Raw genomic sequence first — 12,423 nt, forward strand, 5'->3', positions numbered from 1 at the left:
TGAATACTGTGAATAGTATGTGAATTTTCTGTATGCATGAAATGCCCGGATTACCTGCTACATTTGCTGAAATTTGATGTATGCATCTGAAGACGCAGCATGGGATACTGTTTCCCAGAAAGCAACGCGCTCCATGTGACGTTTCACCTTCAAATGCGTGAGTGAACTGGAGGCGTGGAATAGTAATTATAAATGTTACACTTGTACGTATACATGTAAACTACAAACTATCGCTGTGCATCTAAAAACAATATCATTAGTAGGACATAAATTGTACTTTAATCTCTACGGCACTTTTCCGATCAAGTCAAATGAGTCACCTTTATCTCTATAGCGCTTTATACATCGTTTCAAAGATATTAAATAATAATATTAATATTGCAGTAATATAATATATAAATAAAATATATAAATAAAATTAATATTTGAATTAAGCAAACAGAATTAAATTCCGCTGTCAAGCAAAAGAAACGAGTGTATTTACTCTAAGGACAAATAGACCAATTTGTTAGCAGAGGCTGTAATTAGCTCCGCCCACCAATGCCTGGGTGCCATAAACAGCACTGCAAAAGACACGTGTATTACTATAGTATCAGTGGCGCAGTGAGTAAACTCATTTTCCCATCACATACCAGATCAGAAAGGCATTTATTTTCAATATAAAATTAAGTAAATATTTGAAAGTGGAAATTAAACGCCTCATTAATACTACAGTGTGCTTAGCTGAAGGTAGGTTTTTGTCCCAATAAAGTGGCTTTCATCAAATAAAATTTATGATAATTTACACTCAAAATGTTATTGCATACTGTTTTATAATGTACTACAGTACTGAAGTATAAATATCTGCCACCTAACTACTATTTACACACCTGTTGCTAAAGAAAACGCTGCTATTTTAGTGTAAACAGAGTTGATCATTATTTGCACTTGGTGTAACTAGAATATATCACTTTTTCCAATTAGTGTAACTGCCAAAAATATCATTAAAGAGAGATCAGTTAAAAACAGCTCATTCAGTTCAGTCCAATAGCCTATGTAAAGTTATTCAATTATGAAATGAGTTCAATTGGGCAATATATTCTTTGCAACAATTTTGGGAAGTTTTTTGTTGAGAAGATCACAACATTAAGATCCCAGCTGTCTAATTCAATATATATTTTGCATGATGTTCCATTATGTTCTTCTACCTGGTCTGAGTTTGAGCCTATTGATTTGATTTCATGTAATGAAATTGTTGGTCACCTAAAACCAACTATCTGCCCTCAAGATATAATTCCACCTCTGTTTCTTAGACAAATCATGGACACAGTTGGTTCTGGTCTGTTATTGGTTATTAACAAATGTTTGTCTACTGGTTCCTTCCCTAACAGTCTTAAATGTGCTGTGGTGACGCCTTATCTTAAAAAAACAAACCTGGATCCTTCTTCTTTTTCCAATTTTCGTCCTATTTCTAATCTACCCTTTATTTCAAAGATCCTTGAGAAAATTGTATTGACTCAATTACAATCTTATTTGACTGTTAATTCTGTTCATGAGATGTTTCAATCTGGCTTCAAAGCTTTACACAGTACTGAATCTGCCCTTTTAAGAGTCTCAAGTGATATCTTTACAGAAACTGACTCTGGGAACCCCATGGCTTTAGTTTTATTAGATCTGAGTGCAGCTTTTGATTTGGTTGATCATGAGGTCCTGTTGACACGTTTGGAGACATCTGTGGGCCTGCGTGGCACAGTCTTACAGTGGTTTCGTTCCTATCTGACCAACAGAAGTTTTAATGTTTGTATTGGTCATCAGTCCTCCTCTAGTATACTTCTTAATTGTGGAGTGCCACAGGGATCTATCTTTGGGCCGTTATTGTTTACCCTGTATATGCTACCTCTGGCTTCCATTTTTAACAAATATAAAGTATCCTTTCATCTATATGCTGATAATACTCAGATCTACTTTCCTTTAAAGCACAATGATAAAAACGGCCTACAATCGCTGTTGGCCTGTCTAGAAGAATTTAAGCTTTGGCTCTCAAGTAATTTTTTACATTTAAATGAAAATAAAACTGAAATAATTTTATTTGGGCATAAGGAAAATTGTGTGTTGGATGTTGACTGTGGCCCTCTGGCCCCATATGAAACTCAGTGCGCTAGAAATCTGGGCGTTCTATTTGATCATAACTTAAAATTTGACAAACAGATTAATGCTGTTGTAAAATCATGTTTTTATCATCTCCGTCAACTTTCTAAAGTAAAACCCTTCCTATCACAGAGTAATTTCCAAACGGTGATCCATGCTTTTGTAACAACTCGTTTAGATTATTGTAATTCACTTTATTACGGTGTTTCTCAGTCTTCTCTCTCCCGTCTTCAGCTAGTGCAAAATGCAGCTGCTAGACTTCTTTCTGGTACCCGCAAGTATGAGCCAGTAACCCCTATTTTATCGGCATTGCACTGGTTACCCATCAAATACAGAATTGATTTTAAAATTCTTCTATTTGTGTATAAAGCCCTCAACAACTTGGCCCCTCAGTACCTGACAGACCTGCTTCATCCATACACCCATTCTAGAACTTTGAGATCTAGTGATCTCTGTCTACTCATCGTGCCTAGATGTAGACTTAAAAAACGAAGCGATCGCGCTTTTGCGACTGCAGGTCCGAAACTCTGGAATAGTCTACCTCTTTATATCAGATTAGCCCCCTTTATCTCTGCTTTTAAGTCTGCTCTAAAGACATATTTCTTCTCTCTAGCTTTCAATACCCCTTGATCATTGGTTGAATTGTTGTTTTATTAGTGTTGTGTTTTAAATTTGATAGTCTTGTTGTATCTATCCTATTCCTGTGTTTTTTTTTTTTTATTTAAAAAAAAATTATATTCTGTACAGCACTTTGGTCAACCTTCGTTGTTTTTAAATGTGCTTTACAAATAAATATTGTATTGTATTGTATTATATATAGCATTTTTTACTAATATGAAGCCTTCTTAACAAGCCTTTGTAAAAAGAATAGTTAGCACATTTGTTTGTAAGGTAACAACCTTGACAGCTGTGCTGAATTAATGTTTGTGTTTGTCATGTGACAATTAAGCATTCTACTCTGAAACATTTGTTGCTTATTGTATACTGTTTCACACACTATTCTTTAAAATTAGTAGGTAGTATGCACTGTGTACTGGGCAGTAAGCAGTAAGCAAGTATGCCATTTCGAACACAGCCCCAGAGAATTCCAGTACAAGCAGAGAGACTGAGGTGATCCTCACTGAGAGACACTGCCATCTTTGAGTCCCAGCGTTTGTTGTTCTCTGTATGGTATTTGTTGTTTTGTCAGGTAAAAGCTGTGTAGTGCATTTCAGCTCATTTTTATTTGCCTGAGCCATTGGATTATTCTAAGCTGTGTGCTTTGATTCAGACAACACTTGTAACTAAAATTATATATTATTCTGTTCGTTTTTATTATTCTAAATCATTTATGATTTAATCGTCCTGGAGGCCCTGTCCAGAGCGCCCAATCACAATCATTGGCGCCCTCCACAAAGAGGGAGTCACAGAAGGTCATTACTGAAAGGGGTGGCTGTTCACAGAGTGCTGTTTCAAAGCATATTAAATCCAAAGTTGGCTGGAAGGAAGAAATTGGGTAGGAAAAGGTGCTCAAGCAACAGGAATGACTGCAAGCTTGAGAATACTGTCAAGCAAAGCCGATTCAAACACTTGGGAGAGCTTCACAAGGAGAGGACATCATGCTCAGATGTCTTCAGGAAAAGGGCTACCGAGCCACTTCTGAAACAGAAACAACGTCAGGAGAATCTTACCTGGGCTAAGGAGAAAAAATAATTGGACTGTTGCTCAGTGGTCCAAAGTCCTCTTTTCAGATAAAAGTAAATTTTGCATTTCATTTGGAAATCAAGGTCTAGAGTCTGAAGGAAGACTGGAGAGGCACAGAATCCAAGCTGCTTGAAGTCCAGTGTGAAGTTTCTGAAGTCAGTGATGATTTGGGGTGCCGTGACGTCTGTTAGTGTTGGTCCATTGTGTTTTGTCAAGTCCAAAGTCAATGCAGCCCTTTACCAGGAGATTTTGGAGCACTTTATGCTTCCATCTGCTGATAAGCTTTATGGAGATGCTGATTTCCTTTTCCAGTAGGACTTTAGCACCTGCCCACAGTGCCAAAACCACTTCCAAGTGGTTTGCTGACCATGATATTACTGTGCTTGATTGGCCAGCCAACATGCCTGACCATATGGAATCTATGGGATATTTTCAAGAGAAAGATGAGAAACAGTCGATCCGACAATACAGATGAACTGAAGGCTCAATAGTGCCTCAGCAATGCCACAGGCTGATTGCTTCCATGCCACACCTCACTGAAGCTGTAATTTGTGCTAAAGTAGCCCTGACCAAGTATTGAGTGCATAAATGAACATAGGAAATATTCTAATATTTTGAGATACTGGATTTTTGACTTTTTGAAAAAAAAAATTTTGAAATGTTTTACTTAACTTGTAATGAATCTAAAATATTTAAACGTTTCACTTTTTGAAATAAGTTACAAACAAATTTACATTTTTTCATGATATTAATTTTTTTTTAGATACACCTATGTATATATATATATATATTCCTTAAAAACGCTGTAGTAAGAATGCTCTTTTGCTTGTTGTTTCAGCCTTTCCCCTCCTGAAGCTTTTGTTTATTTCATTTACATCCCACAGTTTAATTAAATATCTTAGGTAATTAAATAGCATTTTGTGTCTGGCCTGGGACCTGGAGGTGGTAGTTCACTCATTCTCTCCCCATTATTATTGTTACACTCCTTTTCCTACCCCTAGACTTAAAAGGGGGTATGTAACAGTAATGACATCATGCAAACTGCCACTCTAGTAAGGATTGCTCCCAGTTTGCTACAGCTGTTGCTGACTGCAAGTGCACACACATTCTTAATTCACATTTTGTTGGCTGTACTTACCGAGGGTCCCTGAGGGCCAGGCAAACCAGTGTCTCCTTTGTCTCCTTTCAGACCATTTACACCCTGTGGATGCATTACCAAGACATAACTTAAACAGTATCAATAATTGCACATTATGTGAAATACCACAAGCATCAACGAATTACATTTTCAGATCATTTTACCTGTAATCCAGGAAGACCCACTGATCCCTTTTCTCCTGATATTCCAGGGATTCCCATGTCCCCCTTTGAACCTTTGTGACCCTGAGAACATGTGGATTATATTAATTGTGACATGGGATTAAATAACAACTTAAAGTGTGGTTAGATATGGGTCACACAACAGACAATAGGAGCTAGACAATTAGAATATTTTAGTCCTCTTACCCTTTCACCATCCAGGCCAGGAAGTCCAGGAATACCCTGATCACCCTGTGAAAAGCAAAAATACTTATTTATAGGCTGAAATGAACTGCAATCACATTAGGATCTTTGACTTCGCAAAGTTTGCAGTCGCAAACACATGAAATGCTAGACTCTCACATAAGACCCTCATTTAATTCCCCATAATGGCCACATCATTAATAGATTAAGCTGTTACCTTCATCCCCTTTGGTCCAATTGGTCCAGGAGGCCCAGGGGGACCCTAAGTCACAAAAACAAATAAAAGAAGAATATAAGAAAAATTATAATTTGAAGATAAATGCACCAAATATTTATTTATTGATTGATTTGTTTGTTTGTTTTGTAAAGATGCACATAATGAATGACAAATTACACGTGCAGCACACAAGGGACACATTTCTCACACATTTTTTTGTTATATACAAAACATGACACTTGCGACGTGTCATTTCTTACTTCTGTGACAACAAACATAGGTTAAATTGGACAGGTCTAATCTGAGCACTCTGAATGTAGATAGCTGAGAAAGAGCCTAGACAGACTTTGATCCTTGTTATTAAATTAAGTCTTTATCTCAAGTCAGATAAAACAAATGTTAACAAATAGTGTTTTATCAATAAGGCACCTGTAAGAGAATTAGCAGAATTATGGGAGACATGTTTATGGAAGTATTGAATTCATGCTGATCAAAAATACAGCACATATATAACACACAGACAACAGAGGTGAATTACCGTAACTGTAATAGTAGTTATCTTCTGTAGTCGGTCGGGAAGGAGGGAAGGTAAAATATAAGATTACAGTTATGCATCAGACCAACCTGTGTGTTATGTTTTCTGTCTGTGCCCATTACTTTTCAAGCCCCACATACAACTCTACTGTAGAACGTTATCCATTATGCATTGTTGGGTGTGTATTTGAATTATTTAAAAGTTAATGCAGTGTGAACAGTCAGACTGAAGTTCATGCACTTTTATGTCAATCCTTACTTTCAGTCATAATTCTTCTCAATTATTTGACCAGATATTAGGAATTGAACACTTTGGCTTGTGATATGAAAGAATATCTTAACTTGTGCAGCTCATTACTGGTTCGAAATATGATTTCCAATGAAAGATAATAAATATGACATGAGTCCACTGACCTGAAGAGCCTCTTGGATGTTTCCATTGTAGTCTATGATTTCAGTTGTACCCTGTTCACCTTTCTCCCCAGGTGGCCCCTGGACAAAAATAATATATTCATTAAGTGGGTAAATATAAATTCCAGCATTGTTTATTCTAAAAAAACAAAAAACAAAAAAACACTAGGGACTTGGGACAGTAAACCATCTTGGGACAATAGTTCTTATTTTGAAGCTTATTTACAGAGGTGGGTAGAGCATCCAAAAACTTTACTCAAGTAAAAGTACAAATATATGTATATTCGCTGCCAAACAATAAGATGCATTTGTAGATTTGCTTTCAATTGACTTTAGGTTCATCCAATGCTATTTATGTTCTGGATGTTCTTAAATTTCCTGTTACGACTCCGAGTGAGAAATTGCTTTAAACGATTCAGTGCATGCAGGGAACTGAACAAAAAAACTGATTTGCCAACCAATTTAGACTGTTTTGCCAATTGTTTGATCAAGGCTTTGAACAAAATTGTCAGTGTAGTGTCAGTGTATCTTGTTACTGTCTGCTTATTTACCAGCTGTTTCACAACATTACGCCCTGGATTTGTGAACAATCAATAAATCCTGATTGTTCTAGTTTCATTCAGTCAAGTGCAACCTTAACCCAATTACATCAGCAAAAAATAAAATAAAAAAGGTTTCATACAACACAGCAATGAAATGACGTGAGAATAAAGCTAATGTACAGACCAGTGTTACATACTAGTCAGAGTTGTCCAAAAATCATTTAAGACTTTACTCACTTGTGATCCTGTTGGGCCTACATCACCTTTGCCTCCTGAATCCCCCTGCAATGGACCAATATTATATTTATGTATTTTGAGAAAGTATAATATTGGATGTTTGTTATATCATATCATATGTTTGTTTGTAATATGTAACACATTTTAATTGTTTTAACTTTCAAATGCATGCGGGTTACAAAAGAATAGAGAATGACCTTTGAGCCTTTCAGGCCTGGTGCTCCTGGTTCCCCCTGCTCTCCCTTATAATTATTTGAAAACAGTTAAACACTTATCATCAACACATTCAGAAGCAACATGATAAAATCAGTTGTGTGTGTGGCCAGATTAATTATGGTCCATCTTACTGGTTCAGCAATAAGCTAATTAAATACTGGAGCAAAAACAAATAATTGTGTTTTTTTTTCTCAAAGACCCCTTGAGAATTACAGAGGTGGTAATATGGTTTACACCATATAATATTTTAAGATATAGTTTTCTTGAGGTAATAATTAGAGATTGTTTATTTGAACTTTGGAAGACTGTCAGTTAATGGCTTTTATCTAACGGCTGGAGATTCATTATGTCTTAATTGTCTTTTGTTTATTTAGACTGGGTAAAGAACTCCTGCAAAAATTACCCACAGCATAAACACAGCTAATTGTAGTACTGTTGTTTGTGAAAAGATAACAGGTAGAAAAAAAAAAATAACCCTTGTCTAAATCTTATTCAAAATAAATATTTTCCTGAGAACATTAGGGGGGAATCATAATTTCTTATCTCCAAGACAATTTAGTTATTTTAAAATCATATCCATACAGCCAGCCATTCTCCAAACTGTTTATCCTCTGTAGGGTCATAGGGAATTATATATCATTCCGTATTTTACAGTGCTTGCATGTAGACTTATTTGTGCTTTTGTGTGACTTTCAAAATATATACACTGCTCAAAAAAATTAAGGAAACAATCACCACAGTATAACACTAAGTCACTTAAACTTCAGGGATATTAATCTGTCCAGTTAAGAAGCATAAATGATTGAGAATCAGTTGAAAGTGACATCCCCCAAAAGGGAAGCTTTTGCGGGTGGTGGCCACAGACAATTGCTCTTTTCGTATCCTTCTTGATTAATTTGTCTCTAGTTTTGTGTGTGCTTACAGCCTAGCACCGTGAAGCTCGATTGCCATTTGCCAGAGAACATCAGAATTGGCAGGCCCAACATTACACAATGTATTTAAATAAAGATTTTCAAGATTCTTAAATTTTCTTGAATATTTCGTTCACTGAGATCCAGTGTGTGATTCAAAGGGTTAGTTCACCCAAAAATGAAAATTAGCCTGTTTTACTCACCCTCGAGGCATCATAGGTGTATATGGCTTTCTTCTTTCAGTCGAATCATATCGGAGTTATATTAAACATTGTCCTGGCTATTCCAAGATCTATCATTGCAGTCAGCAGGTGTTTCTGTTCAACTGTCCACAAGTCGTCAAATAAAGTGCGCACATCCATAATAAAATGTGCCTCACACAGCTCCGGGGGGTGAATAAAGGCCTCGTGAGTAAAACACAGGCTAATTTTCATTTTTGGGTGAACTAACCCTTTAAGTGTTCCCTTAATTTTTTTGAAAAGTGTATACATAGCTGTGCGGCATACTGGACATTATCTGCTCATTGTGACATAGAGACTTTTCTCTACATTAATGACTTTTCTCTTCCTCAGATGACCACTGCATCTATTTACTGCTCATCTTACCTTGTGTCCTGCTGGACCTGTTTCACCACGTTCACCCTTACCAGGCGGTCCTTGTTCTCCTCTCTCTCCCTACAAAATATTTTTATTATTATTTTTACAGTGATGTTTTTTGTTTTTTTTTAGCTAAAACTAGCTTAAAAAGGTACACATTTTGATATTACAAAGGTGATTTAGATCAGTGGTTCTCAACCAGGAGACCATGGTACACTGTAAACTTCCAGGTGGTCCTCAATAAGTGTTAAAATGATTTACATTTAGTTATATTAACAATCTTATTTAATATAATAATAATAATAATAATAATGTACATCATATATATGATTTTGTATATTTTTATTACAGTAGAAGCTTGTCAGCTTAGATGGAAAGGCCTTCAAATATTGTTTTGGACAAAGGGGACTGTCAAACAAGCTGAGATTCACTGAATTAAACCACTCTTTTCTCCATGTGTACCTATTTCTTTGAAATGTCCTATAGAGGGCAGTACGACAGCACATGCTGTATCTTGAAAGGCATTGATTAGATTTTTCTTTCATAGGTGCCTCACTGCATTACCTCTTACATACATCTTACTTATTTAATCAAATACTAATTTAATACGTAATAATCACTGAACGTATGACAGATGATGAGGATATTGAAAGGCAACGCCATATGATGTATATGCAGGCGAATATACATTTACGTAAGTTTAGTTTCTGTTCAGATGAGGTGAAGGTGTCACTTTTTAAAGCATACTGTACAACACTTTATACTGCTCATTTGTGGTGTAACTACAGAGAATCTAGTCTACAGAAGCTGCAAGTAGCTTATAATGATGCAATGAGAATCTTACTACGGAGACCTAGATGGCATAGTGCAAGTGAAATGTTTGTGAGTGTAAGAGTGATCACTTTTTAAAGCACTGTTACGAAATCTTATGTATAGATTTATCTGCCGGCTTAATGCTTCTAAAAATGAGATTATTGTGGGTTTATCAAATATAGGGGTTAGTACTACACGGTATCAGTCAAAGCTGTGGAGACACTGGTATTGTTGTATTCTGTAACTCTGTATATCTGTGATAGACGCTATGGGTTGTATATGTTGTCTACTGTCTTTTTTTTAAATCTGGACCTTGAGTCTGTAATAAAAGTTTGATTGATTGATTGATTGATTGAATCTAAGTAATAAAAAAGTCTGGTAAAAATAGTTTAAATTAAACTTTTCTCTCAGTAGATTGCAGAGTAGTGCTCCCACACAAACTGAACAAACTTTTTTAGTCATTTGTTGTTTGTTAACCTTTCAGCCCTTAACAGAGCTATCACCGACAAATCTGAATGAAACCAAAAACAATGACCACAATATTAAACTGTGATATATATCATCACTGGCTGTGTTACAAACACACCTTAGTTCCTGGCAGGCCTGGAAGCCCAGGCTCACCTTGAGGCCCAAAGAATCCAGGTTCACCCTGCATACAGAAGCAACACATGGAACTGTCTGTCAATTACTAGGACTCAAGTCAAGTATCTAAATTAAAAAGGTGGAATACTGTAGACCAGTGGTTCTGGTCATTCTTGCAAATTGTTTTCAAGAAAAAAAACAGAGATCAGGCATTATTTGGGTACTAGATGTATTTTATTGCATTTCACTTTTCATGTAGAATATACATGGAAAAACTCTAAACCTAAGACGTGTAAAACACGAAAGTACGACATTAGCTATCTTCAATTTGGCTTCATGGTGACTGGGACAGATGCTGAACTGTGGCCCCAGTGTGTCATATGCGCAGATCTGCTGGCAAATAATAGCATGAAGCCATGCAAGCTGAAGCGACTCTCAAAGACAAACGCAACCTCAGCAAACACAACAGGTGTCCAACAGGTGTCTAGAAGCATCCTACTATGTCTCCAAACGAGTTGCTAAATTAGGAAAACCTCACATAATTGCCGAGGCGCTAATCTTACCTGCAACCAAAGATATCTGAAAGTGACGTGACATGTGGCCAATTATGGTGACCCATACTCGGAATTTGTGCTCTGCATTTAACCCGTCCAAAGTGCATATACACAGCAGTGAACACAAACACACACACACACACACAAGAGAATGAGAATGTGACGTAACGCCGCGTTGAGTTCTGGGAAACTACTTTGTTTATCCACTATATTTGCAGGATAGCGCTGCCTTCCCGCTATTGAGTTTAAGGCAGTATTTGACTTTTTTGTCGTGATTGTGAAAAATGTCACAATTGTATGTCATTCATGCTGCATCGAGAATTGCAATAGTAACTCAGATCATCGTTCTGAGAGAGAACTGAATAATGCAGTATGTTTTTTGCCTTTTTTCTATGTGTACATACAAAGGAAGCAGGAAACACCAAAGGAAGCAGGTCGCGGAGAAGACGCCGAATATTAAATCTGTTAATGTCACTGATTAAACCCACTGCCTCACAGTCAATAAAAGAATCACATTTCTGTGTGTTTTTGAAAGATTTGATTTTGTTGGTTTAATAATTAACGTTACCTTCTTTGCGAGTATGACTCTCACTAGGCTTGTGAATTAGAACTTGAACAGGGGACTATCTAAAATGCTTAAAGTGGATTAATGTACCAAGATAGTGATAAAGACAAAATTGTAAAGCATATAATGTTACTATGTGCAGATACGCATAAGCTCAAAATGTGAACGTAACACGTTTATTTACGTTAAGCATTTTCCTCTCATAAGAACACGCTTAAAGGTCCCATGACATGATGCTTTTTGGATGCTTTTATATAGGCCTAAGTGGTCCCTAGTACTGTATCTGAAGTCTCTTTCCCGAAATTCAGGGTGGGTGTGTGGCCTTAACCAGCTTGTGCTACCATGTGCTAATGTTGGCAGTGGATGTATTGCAATGGCTCATAGACACAGTCGTTCAAGTTTTTCAGTTTGACCCAGAATCTGATCCGGAAGAAGAAGCTGCAACTCAGCGGCTATAGCAGGACGTCTCCGAATGGTTAATTTAAAATATTGTGTCTGGATACGGTACTTTAGTTGGTTTGTTCATGTATGCTGTTACAGTTATTATCATGTAGCTAATGCTAGCCATAGGCTTGGATGAAGGAACTAAAAAAATACTTTGGTGTTCATTTGTACATCCAAACACTGAGCAACTGCCATGCTTTGCTTGTTTGCAAGCCATGTTGTCTCTCGAGGAAAAAAAATATTGCGCTCGCCTCGCACGGTGGTAGCTCATTTTCTCATGGGCGGGCAAAGCAGAGAAAGAGGAGGAAACCTTTCCCCGTATGACAACATAAAGGGAAGATTCCAGATTGGGCCATCTGAGCTTTCATTTTCTCAAAGGCGAAGCAGGATACCCAGGGCTCGGTTTACACCTATCGCCATTTCTAGCCACTGGGGGACCATAGGCAGGCTAGGGGAACTCATATTAATATTAAAAAACCTCATAAAGT

At 36.8% G+C, this 12,423-nt stretch overlaps 1 protein-coding gene across 3 annotated transcripts in view; it reads right to left on the reverse strand.

The window, feature by feature from the left end:
* Positions 1 to 12,423, reverse strand: part of LOC131543604 (collagen alpha-1(XXV) chain) — a 471,411-nt gene that overhangs the window by 39,787 nt on the left and 419,201 nt on the right. For all 3 annotated transcript variants that reach the window (XM_058781122.1, XM_058781121.1, XM_058781120.1), the window contains 10 exons: positions 10,377 to 10,439; positions 8,987 to 9,055; positions 7,452 to 7,496; positions 7,255 to 7,299; positions 6,479 to 6,556; positions 6,069 to 6,092; positions 5,531 to 5,575; positions 5,317 to 5,361; positions 5,113 to 5,193; positions 4,949 to 5,011 (listed from right to left, as the gene is read on the reverse strand). In XM_058781122.1, coding sequence (XP_058637105.1) covers positions 4,949 to 5,011; positions 5,113 to 5,193; positions 5,317 to 5,361; positions 5,531 to 5,575; positions 6,069 to 6,092; positions 6,479 to 6,556; positions 7,255 to 7,299; positions 7,452 to 7,496; positions 8,987 to 9,055; positions 10,377 to 10,439 — 558 coding nt within the window. The remainder of the gene's footprint in view (positions 1 to 4,948; positions 5,012 to 5,112; positions 5,194 to 5,316; positions 5,362 to 5,530; positions 5,576 to 6,068; positions 6,093 to 6,478; positions 6,557 to 7,254; positions 7,300 to 7,451; positions 7,497 to 8,986; positions 9,056 to 10,376; positions 10,440 to 12,423) is intronic.

The sequence above is a fragment of the Onychostoma macrolepis genome, chromosome 07, assembly GCF_012432095.1.
Source record: "Onychostoma macrolepis isolate SWU-2019 chromosome 07, ASM1243209v1, whole genome shotgun sequence".
Classification (NCBI taxonomy): Eukaryota; Metazoa; Chordata; class Actinopteri; order Cypriniformes; family Cyprinidae; genus Onychostoma; species Onychostoma macrolepis.